General features: G+C 42.8%; 1 protein-coding gene across 1 annotated transcript in view; it reads right to left on the minus strand.

Moving 5' to 3' along the window:
- The window catches only part of Dpp4 (dipeptidyl peptidase 4), a 91,073-nt gene extending 80,392 nt beyond the window's left edge, over positions 1 to 10,681 (minus strand). Inside the window, exons 1-2 of the mRNA XM_036186301.1 lie at positions 10,402 to 10,681; positions 9,828 to 9,912 (exon numbers count right to left, since the gene is read on the minus strand). Of these exons, the coding sequence (XP_036042194.1) occupies positions 9,828 to 9,912; positions 10,402 to 10,407 (91 nt within the window). The 5' untranslated portion in view covers positions 10,408 to 10,681. The remainder of the gene's footprint in view (positions 1 to 9,827; positions 9,913 to 10,401) is intronic.
- Positions 10,682 to 13,086: the final 2,405 nt, after the last annotated feature.

Genomic DNA, 13,086 nt, shown 5'->3' on the forward strand with positions numbered 1-13,086 from the left:
TACTCCACAAAATAAACCTCCCTTTTAACTACATGGAGTTGCCTTAATATTTAAACCAATAGTCCTCAGGTTCATTTCACTGGGATTGTGAGGCTGGAGTTTTTGTTTATTTACTAACTCAGAGTCAGGGCTGCTCTCCCCTCTTAGAGAACGCACACATTCCTACCCACATGGATTCTTCATCTTCCAAGTCAGCAAGAGGAGACAGAAACCCTCCCTGTACCTACGATCTCTAACTTCCTACCTTGTGACTAATCAGATGGTGTTAACAAAAAACTATGGGGTTTTGAAGTAAAGGAGGAGGGGGAGGTTATCTTTTAAGGATGTGAGAGATTATGGCGTGTTTATGATTGAATAGAAATGAGCAGAATAATGATCCTACAGACAAAGGAATAGTTGAATCTTTGTTTTGGGATAAGGAAAAAGGGATGGGACACATGGCACAAACACAGGGTCTGGCCTTAGGTAGGAACTTGAGACTCAGTCCAGTATCCTGAATGAATGCGTAGATGGGCTGGGTAGGAACTCAGTATCTTTAAGTGGTTTTGGCTTCTTATTAAAATAGCAGGCAGGGTCTTAACCTGAGAATGAGCATGAAGTGCAGTGGAGGCTTGAGGGGTCGGACAAAGAATCCTCTGTTAAGGGAGTGGGCAAATCAGTGGATTTCCAGAAACGGTTTCCCCAATGACACACTAGACCAGCTATGAGTCGGGTTAAAGGGCCACTCTGTCTTGGGTCCTGGATATTCTCTTTGGTGTGGTCAAACTACTTCCATTTAGACAGAATTGTTGGTAAGCCTACTAATCCTCTCCCCCAATACACACACACATACACTAAATCTTAAAGGAGTTGAGACATCAGCTAGATTTTTTTGTCCATGTAAAACTGTCACAGTTTTTAGGGATTTGAGGTTATTCTAATTGCCTTTCATTTGTTAATTTTGATTTTATGACCATTAATTATTTTTGTCTTACTTTTCCTGAATTAATTTTTATAGGTCTAATTTTTGCCGTCTTTTAAAAACTGGCTCATTTAGGGCTGGAGAGATAGTTCTCCAGTTAAGAGACTCACTGCCCTTACAGAAGCCCCATGTACTATTCCCAGCACCCACATGGTGGCTCTCAACTGTCTGTAACTCCAGTCTCAGGGGATCTGATGCCCTCTTCTGACTTCTTTGAGCACAGCATGCATGTGGTACAAAGATATGCATGCAGGCAAAACACTCATACACAATAAATAAATAAATAAATAAATAAATAAATAAATAAATAAGAAAATTTTAATTGCTCATTTTATATGGACTGCTTTTTTTCAAGGTTTACAGCTGCAATTTGGATAAAATGTGATAGTTTTTATGTACTCTTTTGAGAAACTGGCTAGTAATTTTCTTTAAATGTTTCTGACTTCCTCTATTGCCTCAAATTTGTATCTTAAATATTGTAGTTCTTTCCTGCTTATAATTACTTTGGAGGCCAAAATAAGATAAATGCTGGAGTCAACATGTCCTTGGGAAAAGGGAACATCAAAATACAGTCTTACAATAAACTCAGGTAATTAGGAAAGCAAATGAGAGTTACAAGTTCTAGTTCTCTGGAGAACAGAGCTAGCTTGATGCTTGATGTCTTTTTGCTGGGAACTTACATCTTCCTAATGCAAAAAACAGAGAGCAATAGCAAGATGGATGGCAACCTCATAGCCCATCTCTCTTCTGTCTTTCAGAATTCTCAATTCAACTAAAATGGTCCCTCTTCCCCGCACTAAAGAAAGTTCCTCTTCAGTCCTAGAAAGGCTGACATTTATCAGTCTAGTCCAGTCATGGTGATCTGTTTTCCTTGCTGATAATTAGCATAAAAGTAGAGAAGGGACAACATTTTAGCCAATGTTGAAGAAAGTCTGCCTCAGGTCAGGGGATTTCTAGAAATAGGTTCCCCCATTGGAGCAATAGGCCACTGAGGAGGAACAGCACCCCTCCTTCCCTGAAGGAGCCCTGTGAGCAGGTGATGCAGCAAGGCACAGCATCAGCTATAGTACAGCTGTGCTCAGCCGGAACAAAAGGCACACGAGAGGTCCCGTAGAAGACATGCTTGAGGAAGACTGCCAAATAATGTGAGGGCGACAGTTGAAAGGCGAAAAGATCTCCGGCCTTGAGGATGTTCTCTTGTAGTGATGCTAACAAACTAAAACACTGCCTTTTTTCTAGGCTTCCAGCTAAGCAAAATGCTGATAATAACACAATGATGAGACTCTGCATTTTAAACAACTGGTCAGGTTCTGGTTTCCTACAGACAAAAATATCCCATTTAATATAATCTTCATACCGCATCCTGGGAATGTAAATTGCTGGGAACTGAACATATAAGTGTGACTTGCATGCTTAGAGTCAGCTTGAAGACTGGGGGAATGGAAGAATTATATTCAGGCCCAGGAATCATTAATCTTTCTTTCGTGCTTGGCTAGTTTCCATAGGCGCTTTCCTGGACAGTGCTTGACACTTGCTTTTGAACGCTCCCTAGCACTTTGATCATTTACTAAAAGAGCTCTCGGGTCTCTTATTACAGTTAATATTCAGGTTTCCTTTAATATTCTGAACCATTTGAGGACAAAGGGCAGAGCTATCGTCTTTACATCCCTCCTGACAGAGTGCCACCATTTACAACATGCTCCAAGGAGATCTGCTGAACAGGAAAACTGCGGAGCTAGGCTAGAAGGCTCTGAGCCTTGGCCTTGGGAGGAGAATTGGCCAGAGGCAGTTTTGCAGATTAGTTCATGAAAGTTCTCTGCTTGGGCTACTCAGCTGGTGGCTCTAGGAATCCTCTGGTCTCCTCCCTCATTCCTCACATTCCTATGCTGCCTTACCTCTGAAATACAGCTCACTAAAACAAACTTACTTCATCTCCAGGACACCAACATCTCCCTTCCCATGGGTACAAACCAGCCCCTGCCCCAAAACGTTGTGCACCCAGGAATCAGAGATATATATTTTCAGTGTAACTAATATCATGCTATACTTGTATTTAGACCCTCTAGTGGCTCAAAATCATACTTAGACTAAAAGAGAAATACCCTTCTGTATATATCATCTCCCCATCCTGTTTTATTTTCTTTTGTCACAGTTATTTGCTACCATCTGAAGTGATTTCTGCACTTGCCTGTAATGCCCCTGCAGTGGACTATAAAGGCCACTGGTCCTTATGCACATTTCTTGAGAAACCCTTAATATAAAAATAAGTGTTGTTGGGTTAACAAATACTACCATAGTTACTCTAGGACGTTAGCCCTGAAGAGGTGCTAAGTCTCACAAGTCTCACACTTGAAGTAATTACATTTCATGGAGTAAAAGAATAAATAAGTATCAAAAAGTAAGATTCACCCATGAGATTTGTAGTACTGAACTTAAGTAGGTGGGTATGAATAGAGGCCAGCCAACTCAGATTAGGGACTGTGAAGTCGAGGAAGGCATGCATTGTGGTTCTCACTATTCCATTTTCTCCATTTATACAATCTGAGCCACATGGCTCTCAGAAAGCTAAGAACAAGATCACTACAGGTTTTGGCTCTGACTTAAGTTGCTTCTTTGCAGACTTAAGGTGGGTAAATTATATAATGTAAGCTCATGGATCTGTTTTGTTCACACAGTGAATCAAACACTGAAGAAATGTGTACATCCTCAAGGAGAGAGAAGGGTCTATAAGCGATAGAAAAAGCATCCTATGAAACTATACTTTGGAAGTACAACACAAAACTGAAAACCCTATTCTTGGAAACTAATAAACAGCTCAGAAGTGCTAAGTTTGTGTATTCAGGTTATTTTCAAATTGAGAGGCCACCTTCTTGCTGAGGTCGCAATGGAGCTGTGAGGACTAGAGGTGGAAATATTTACAAGATACTGTTATACATCAATGAAAGGATTAGGGTTTAGTCATAAAGCAATGATTAAACTTTAACTCTGAAAAACTGGCCATCAGAGCATTTCTTCAAATCAATTATTTATGAGAACTGGCAGCTCAGGGGAGACTAAAAGACAGAAGATTTGGATTCCCAATACCTAGTACTTACCTGCAAGCCCTAAGCTTTCTGTATTCCACTGTCTTTAAGTTTTAAAAGATAAGATATGAATCTCTCTCTCTGAAATTGACTAATCTGAAGATTAGATGGAATAATATAACTTGTATTGGAAACAGAGCAAGTGTAATATAGTGTTGGTGATAAATCAGAAGGAGTTGTTATTACTATTACTATTTAATGGAATACTACTTAATGAAGCAGGACTGAAAAACAGGGACAATTAAGGAGACACAAGAAGGAAAAGCACCCCCCCCAACACACACACACACAGAGTGGAGTCTGCTTGAGACTCACCAGTTGAGAGTGAGAGTCAGGAATACAATTAACAAAACTTACTGTAAAGGTTGTCTATATAGAGATATTCATTTTATAAAGAGATCTTTTCAAATAACAATTTTTAAATAGCCACTAACCATGTTTAAGCCCTAAGAATATGTGCCTTTCAAAATGGTCTTATCTCTTGTCCTAGATGTAAACTCACAATTTTCTGGATGTTTTACAAACAAACCTATAAACATGTTAACTCCCTGAGCAATCTTGTGTACTAGGTCTTATCTTATCAGCTATAATCCTGTCCAGTGCACCCTGTAACGACCCTATGATCTCATCAAGTTCTTTAGCAACCCTTTGAGATGTAACGTCAGACGGCACCAAGATCTTCCATAAGGCTATTATAAAAACACATAAGCTCAACTCGCTTAGGTGTATACTATTCTTTCTCTGGATGCTTCTTTCAATTAACTTTCTATGTAAAAAATAGATTTTTTTAATGCACTCCAACTCTTTCTCATACTGGCATGTCCTGAAATTATTTTTGGGAAGTCAAGGATCCCAGCTTCACCTAAATGAGTGCAGGTCTCTGAAAGGAACTTCTCCTGTTTTTGCAGGTGGTATCATGGAGCTGTGTCTCTTGGCTCACCCCCACTCCCACTGTCAATAAGACCATTCAAAAACACAGATGCTGGCCTAGGGTATCCCAGGGGTTAGAGCATGTGCCCAGCACTCATGAGGCCCTTAATTTAATCCCCTAAACATCATATAGGGTTATTGGGTGGGAAAGCCTGGAATGTTAATTCTTTAAGTTGTTGACTGCATATAGCTTTCTATAGGAATAGAGGCCTCTGAAACAGGCTTTTAGTCAAAACATTTAAAACATAGAGATTAACAGTAGAGACATTATGTTATAGCCGTGTAAATTAGAAGCTGTAACAATTATGTTTATAAGACCCAGCTGATTTTATGCTTGATCTCAAGCTAACAAAATGACAGCTGGGTTTGATAATATCAAGTATCAGCTAGAGGCACATACATGGTCTATGTATGACATATCTCTACAGAACACTGAGAGAATTTCTTAATTTCTTTGGCATCCATCCTCCAAGATGTTCCAGTGATATGCACCTTCTGGTGTTTGTTAGCCCCACCCCACCCCCGGTTGTATCAGGGTTGTTCTGTATTGCTAATACCAAACACCACAATGATGCTGAGATGGCCACTTCTGAGACGAAGTTATGACAGGCACAAGGCCTTCCTGCTTAGCCCTTCTTGCGATTCCTTCAAGAGAACTGCGTCTATCTGTCCTGCTGACTTAAGAGGCTCACATCAGGGAGACTTAGGTCTCTAGCTAAGCACCAGGTGAGTGATCTTGAATAGGATGTTAATTCAGTTAACCTTTCAGGTGACAACCTCAGGAAAGACCCTAAACCAGAATCCCAAGGTGATTCACACCAATTCCTCACTCATAATCTAGGAGATAATGCCTGTTGCCTCAGGCTTTGGAGAAATTCCTTCTTCATGAAGAAGTAACTTTTTTTTTCTTTCAAATGAATTGCTAATAGTACTACTTTCTCTCTAAGAATTCTCTTAAGGATTAAAAGAGAAATACATGGAGACCCTCAGCCCAATATGAGGCACACACTAACATTTCACAATTTCACACATGCACACCTTCTCTCCCACAAAGTAAACTGCTTCTGCTAATTTCTAGCCACCTTCCCCTTGGGCTTCAGAACTTAATATGAAAAGCACCCCGTGCCAGCTCTGGTCAGTTGCTTTAGGCTGTGATTCTTTGCGCATTAGCCAGGCCAAAAATCTTGTCTTTCCTTGCCTCTGATCTCTCTGGAGAGGAGAGGAAAGGATTCCAAGGCAAAGAAAGTTAAGGCTCATGCTATAGCTAGGGAAACCAAAGTCCAAATCGCTGGCCTGAAAAAGACCAACCAGGATGACAGGAACACTCAGGAAGGCTGACAGCGGTCCACTGAGCTTTTATAGAGCAGGGCATGGAGAGATTGTCCTCTGGCATACACAAAGCTTCCTTTCAAGCTCATTTCTGTTATTTCAACTGGGAATGGATCTTGGATTCTCTCAGGAAACTTTATAGACGTGATCTTTTCTCTCCCTGGTGGTTCCTTTCTCCTCATATTTGGGTTTTCTTTTAGCCCTGGGGGTGGATGAGAAGTCTAGTTTCTTATGAATTAAAAGAAGGTATTAAGGAAATTTACTGTGGAGCAGAGAAAAGATAAGAGAGAGAGAGAGAGAGAGAGAGAGAGAGAGAGAGAGATATTTCTATTCCATAATTAAACTGAATAATAAAACTATTTGACAACTAAATGTTTCAAATATCACACTATAAAGTGAAGTAGTCGCAAATTTTGAATGAGAAAGCTTCATTTCCACTTGGCTGCTTGCTACTCTGACAGGTAGCATGTGTTGATAGTTTCATTGCTGATTCTCTGGGAAACACAATGTAACATGTCTCTAACTAGGTAAGTGGAAGTTTAAAGAGAAGCTTTACATCCACTACACATACACCAAGCAGTGAAGCTTTATTTTTCCCTAGAGAAGGAACTTCCGACTTCAGCTAACTTCCGACTTCAGGAAGCTTTTTATCTTTACAAATAAAAAGACAATACTCTGAAGTCGCCCCTGCCCCACCCTTTCCATGTGTTTAGTACAATCTGGTTTTGTTGACGTCAGCATTTCATAAGGAAACCCTTGACCTTGTCTTAAACTAGCCTCTCTGGGGAAGCACTTGGGTTTGCTCTTCCGCTATGCATTCGGCTGTTTAATTCTTTGCTTTGCATATAATCTGGGTCTCTTCTGTCTTCAGTGACGTCTCCTTCCTCTCTTTTCTTTCTCCCTCCTTCAATTGTCCATTCTCTCTCCCTCCACACTTCTCCCCTCCTGCTTTGTCCTTGCCGGAGGAGGTGACGTGATGTTAAACCTTGGGCATGGGGTGGGGCGGGCAGGTGTCTCATCATCTCATCAGAATGAAACTGGGTTTGTGTAAGAATCCCTTACTGTGTGGCACAGCCCGGGAAAGGTATTGCTGACCTAGTGGAAATGCTACACGCCTGGGTTGTCACCTCTGCCCCTTCAGATAAGGTAAGAGATGAAACACGATGACTTTCATTTTCTATCTAAACACACAGGAGGATTCAGAAGTAAAAAGAAAGAACAATGTAAGTGTAAACAATCTACCAGGAAACCAGGTTTCTACCAGGTCCCCAGGAGGCATTCTCTGCTACCCTCCCCCACACTTTCTTGAGGTTAACCAGTCACAAAAGTATAGCCATTTCCACCTTCCAAATTGTGAACTGCACCTTGTTTGGAGCCACATTCTTTAATTTCCATTCCAGTCCACCTGTCTTCCACTCTCAAGTCCAGGATCCAGGCATGCTCGAAATTCCCCCATATATTAAAGGGGGAGGGGGGACTGGAGAGATGGCTCAGGAGGGGGTGGGAGTGCTTGGAGAGGATGGGGGTTTAATTCCCAGCACCTACATGGTGGCTCACAAGCATCTGTTACTCCATTCCAGGAAATCACTACCTTCTTCTGACTTCCACGGACACCAGGTATCCAAGTGATACCTAGAGCAGGCAAACACTCACACATAACATAACATATACACATCTAAATATACATAATTTCCCATAGCATTATGTCACCTGGGGATTAAAGCTCACTTATTGCTCCTGCTACCCTCTGCTTCTCTGGCCCTCAGACCTGTAGAATCCCAGAGCACAGAAAAAGATCATTGTGTGTGTTGTCACACAAGTCATGCACGTTTTCTAAATCTTCAAACTTTTCCCGATTCCCTAAGAGAGCTCCTTCCGGTTCTTAGGGCAATGTGCTCAGGCCTCCCTAGCTTAACTCCTAAGAGTCAGTGAAGGGGAACACATGAGTCTCTCAGGAAACCCTCCGAAGAGGAACATCCTTAATATTTTGTTTAGAAAAGAGAGTGGATGTTGTTCATTGAAAGGGTAAAACAGGCCCTCCAGAGTCTGCATACTTTATCCAGTAAAGTAGAAGTCTCACAGTTAGTGATAATTTGAACAAGCTCTTTGGAGGAAAGCAAATTCATGACTTGGGCCCCAAGATTATTGTCCATCTCAAGTGGGCTTATCCATAGGCCGTATCCCACTAGTTTCCCTTGAGGAAGTTCTATGGTTACAGTTTTTCCTGGGATGCTGTGATGCCTTTGTTGTTTTGTGAAGAAAAATCGGCTATCTAGGCTACTTTGAGATTGTTTGATTCTAGATATGGCTCATCTTTTCCTCACATGGATTTTTGAATGTTATTTAATTTTTAAAATGTTTTTATTTACTTCAAGATAGGGTCTCATGTCTTCCAGGCAGGCCTTGAACTTTGGGTCCCCCTTAGTTCTGGAATGACAACTCCATTGCCTAAAACAGTAGTAACTACTGATACCTTTTTTTTTTTTTTTTTAAGCTGAGGATCGAACTCAGGGCCTTGCATTTGCTAGGCAAACGCTCTACCACTGAGCTAAATCCCCAACCCTAACTACTGATATCTTAATTCAATATTATCAGCAGCAGGTTCAATTATTAATCTTTGATACCTTTGTTCCATCATAAAATGGAATGTTTTTGATAGTGCTACATACTAACTTTCAATTGTTGTCTTGAAATCTGACTAAGGCCATTTGACTCCATTTCCACCCAGAGAGGCTGGTTCAGCGTGTGCACAATGTGCAGTGAGTAAGTAATTCAGAGTGGTCCACAGGAGAAGAGCCAGAGGAGACCCTCATTAGCTATTCTCACTCATTTGCATTCAGTAGTGGCACCCCATTATCTGTTTTGCACCAAAAGCTGAGGCTAAACTGGAAGGTTCTGGCAAGTTGAAAACGCATGAGGATGACTTTCAAGGAAATAACCCTCTATAAGCTGACCGATTTCAGGTCACTACATTATGCTCAGTGGCAATTTACTGCTGCAGTGTTCCTAAAATGGTAAAATAATTGCTTCTCTACAACTGAATCTTACAACTGACGAATTCTCATCATACCTGAAGGAAAAAAAAAGTCTCTGGATTTCTTTCTTTTTTTTTTTTTTTTTTCCAAATTATACCATGGGGCTTGTTTTCTTATTTCCCACTCCACTTAAGAAATTCTCATTGCTGTGTTTAGGATCTTCGAAGGATACTTTGGAAGATGGACAACCACAGCCTTCTACAAACAATTTGAGGTTAAGATTTTTGCAGTTACATTTAATGAAAAGAAACCGCGCCTCTCTCTCAGTTTCAGGAAGTGTGTGTTTGCTTTACACAACAAAACGAGGAAGCCTCAAGGCTTGCAACCTAAACTCTAGAGACCCCAGAAGCAGCAAAGGCATGGAGTCTGTCTGTAACCGGTTCACTGGTCCAGGCCCCCAATAAACAAAACCCACTTTGCATGATCACATGTCACCTGACCCCATCTCCAACCACTCTTATCTTTGTAACATGTTGCAAGGTTTTCTACCTTTGTTCAGCAGAACTAGTGGCACAGTGATGACCGTGACAAGCGCAGCTACACCAAGCAGTCCCAGGAGAACCTTCCACGGTGTCTGCAAGCAGGCCAGATTGCAAACAATTAGAGAGAAGCCTTTGTTCCTCCTCTGGGAAGAGGATTGGGATCTAGGCCCCTTCAGAGGCAGAGAGGTTTGCAGGTGCAAGAGTAGACTGGGAGGGTTTGGGGTTCACTTAGGCAGGAACCCTTGAATTTTGGCCCGGAGCGTGATCTTGTGATCTTGTTGGCTTCCCTCCTCCCACCCACTCGTCTGAAGCCAAGTGAGGGTGCCGCTGCATTCCATGGGTGATTATCCGCGACCTCCAAGGCTCAGTGCCTGGATCTCAGTAGGACACTCCACAGATCTAAGGGAGAAGCAAGTGCAGGACGGGACGTCCCTTCGCCTGTTAGGGTGGCAGGGTGTCTTCCGCCTAATGGCAGCTCCAGATTGCCTCCAGGAAATCTGGGGCAGTTTGGGGAGAGGTTGGTGAAAGGACACCCACAACCCAAGCCGGGGGCCGGGAGGTGCGAGGCGGGGTGCACTCACCTTCATGGTCGGGCGGCTCCTCTGAACTGAGCTCTGAGACTTGAGCGCAAGCACAAATTACCGCGCGGAGACGGACGTCCTGCGCCGCTGCTCTGTACGCAGTCACCCTGTGCTCGCCGCCAAGTTTCGGTCCGAGTTAAACATTAGTTAGCGCCAGGCGGGCTCAGTGTATAGGCTTTGGTGCCTAGAGCGGGCGCGGGGCAGCGGAAGAACCAGGGAGTGACACAGGGGGCGGCTGTGAGTCGGGGCACACGGAGGACAGCGATCCCCCTTTGCTGAAAGGGACATTGCACATTGTCCGTTGCGTGGACAAACGAGGGAGCTGAGGTCCAAGAGGGCATAGAGTTTGGCAGATTCACAGCTCACTGACAAAACTAACCGCCAGGTCTCTTGTCTCTTTCTGGGAGAGGTATGTCATGCTGAGAGAGGAGTTGAGTGCTCCATGCTGTCTGGCGCTGGCAAAGGGCCAGAAAGGGTGACTGTTCACTTTTGAATGACACTTGAGGCTGAATATCTGTGTTAGTACTCCCCAGGGAATATCCACTTATTTTGCAGACGTCTTCTTATCAAGACACGAAAAATAGCACTGCCACTTACATGAAAGGTATTTAAGCACCGCTCTACAGTTTATTGCGTTGTGGTACAAGGAGGAAGATTATGCAGGGACATTAAGTCACTCCACCATGAAGTTGCAGAGCTTCCATTAAGACTGCAGGGCACTGCTGGAACAATGAATCCATGTGACCTTAAGTTTTCATGTCTCCACAATTTCTTTATAAATCATCATGACTGGCATGCCATACAAATGGACTAAGATACATAAAATGTCCTCTTAATTATATTTCCCAAGTATCCATCTGTTTCTACCTCCCCTGTCCCCAACACTGAAGATGTTGAATCAAGTCTTACTGGAGTCCTGGGTTGGGGCTGGAGCTGAAGAGATGGTCTAAAAAGACCTACAGGGGCAAGGTGGTGGTGCCGCACCCCTATAATCCCAGCACTGGGGAGGCAGAGGCAGATGGATCTCTGTGAGTTCAAGGCCAGCCTGGTCTACAGAGCTAGTCTAGGACAGGTTCCAAAGCTACAGAGAAACCCTGTCTCGAAAAACAAAAACAAAAACAAACAAAACAACAACAACAACAAAACCAAAACCAAACAAACAAAAAAAAAAAAACCCTACAGGGTACAGTATGAGACGACTCATTGCTGTCCATTGGTTTAAGCACTTGGGGCACTCCAATAGTGGAGGCAATTACAGTAGTGAAAACCACATCAGCCTTGGGCTTACCCTGTAAACCTGCACCAAGGGTCATTGGAAGGAGTCTGCAGGGTAGATCATCCTGCTTTCTGGGATAAATCTTCCATTCATACAAGATTATTTCCATACTCAGTGCACAGTTTGAGAGACTTCCATGTATCAACCTTTTGATGGTGTTTTGAATAAATCCTCAATCAGTCAGCTAGTCAACATATTAACCACCACTGGAGTCGGCATAGAGATCCCATCCCATCACCCTTTTCCCACACAGAGTGGAAAAGCAGGTGGACCACCAAGGTTCTGTGTCTTAGGACTTTCTGAGCAGGGCTTTGATATTAGTCGCTATCCCCTGAGGGCTGTACTAACTCTGTTTGCTAAAGAAGGATGCTTTAGCAAACCAACAGCTCCCTGTTCTTTGGTTACAGGGTTGAGGGAGAAACATTAACCCAATCGGAGAAGGCATGACAGAATCCAAGTCCTTTACAGCAGTACTTGCCTTTGCCTGTGGCATCCGGTGGGCTTGTCTTGTCTACAACACATGCCATTTCTGTCTAGTGATCTGATGAGTCCGCACATGCCCACTTTATCATTTGGAAGAGCAGGTAAAACTCCACTCATTGTGGATAACTCGTTTGTATAGTTAGTTGGTGATATCTGCTGAAGTGAATCTTCTAAAGGTCCTCATTTGGAGATAAGTCCTCTGTATGTTAAGTAACAAGGATTTAATCCAATGTAATTCATGTCTTTCTAAAATGGGGAAACAGAGACACTCACACAGGGAAAAATGGCATAGCGACAGGGGGAAGACGGCCACCTAGAAGCCAAAGAGGCCTAGAGCAGACATTTTCCTTACAGCCTTCAGAAGGAATTCTCTGTGTAGGACCCCTTGAGTTCAGACTTCTAGCTTCCAGAATCAGGGAACGAATCACTATTGTTTTATCCACCCAGCTTGTGGCAGCTAGTCACAGCAGCTCTAGAACCTGATGCATTTGATATTTTATGGTTGTGCCTTCAACCTTTCCTAGAACCTGGGAGCAAGGCAGTTGCTGTAATTCAAATAGTAAACAGTCATTGGCCATTGTAGCCACACAAAGAGGTCCCCTAAGTTTTGGCATAATTAATTATAATAATAGACAAATAAGAAATTGGTAGAAGGCATGGTAGCACATACCTTTAATCTAAGTACTAAGGAGGCAGGGGTAGTGTGTTCAATCAATGTCATAGTGAGTTCCAGGCCAGCCAGGGCTACATAGTGAAACCCTGTCTACAAAAAATTGGCAGGGCTGGAGAGATGGCTCAGGGATTAAGAACACTTGTTATTCTAGAGAACCTGAGTTTTAGTTCCATCACTCACATGGGAGTTCACAGCTATGTATAACTTCATTCCTAGTAGACCCAGTGTCCTCTTCATGCCTTTTTTGGGCACC

Source organism: Onychomys torridus, chromosome 4 (assembly GCF_903995425.1).
Source record: "Onychomys torridus chromosome 4, mOncTor1.1, whole genome shotgun sequence".
Classification (NCBI taxonomy): domain Eukaryota; kingdom Metazoa; phylum Chordata; class Mammalia; order Rodentia; family Cricetidae; genus Onychomys; species Onychomys torridus.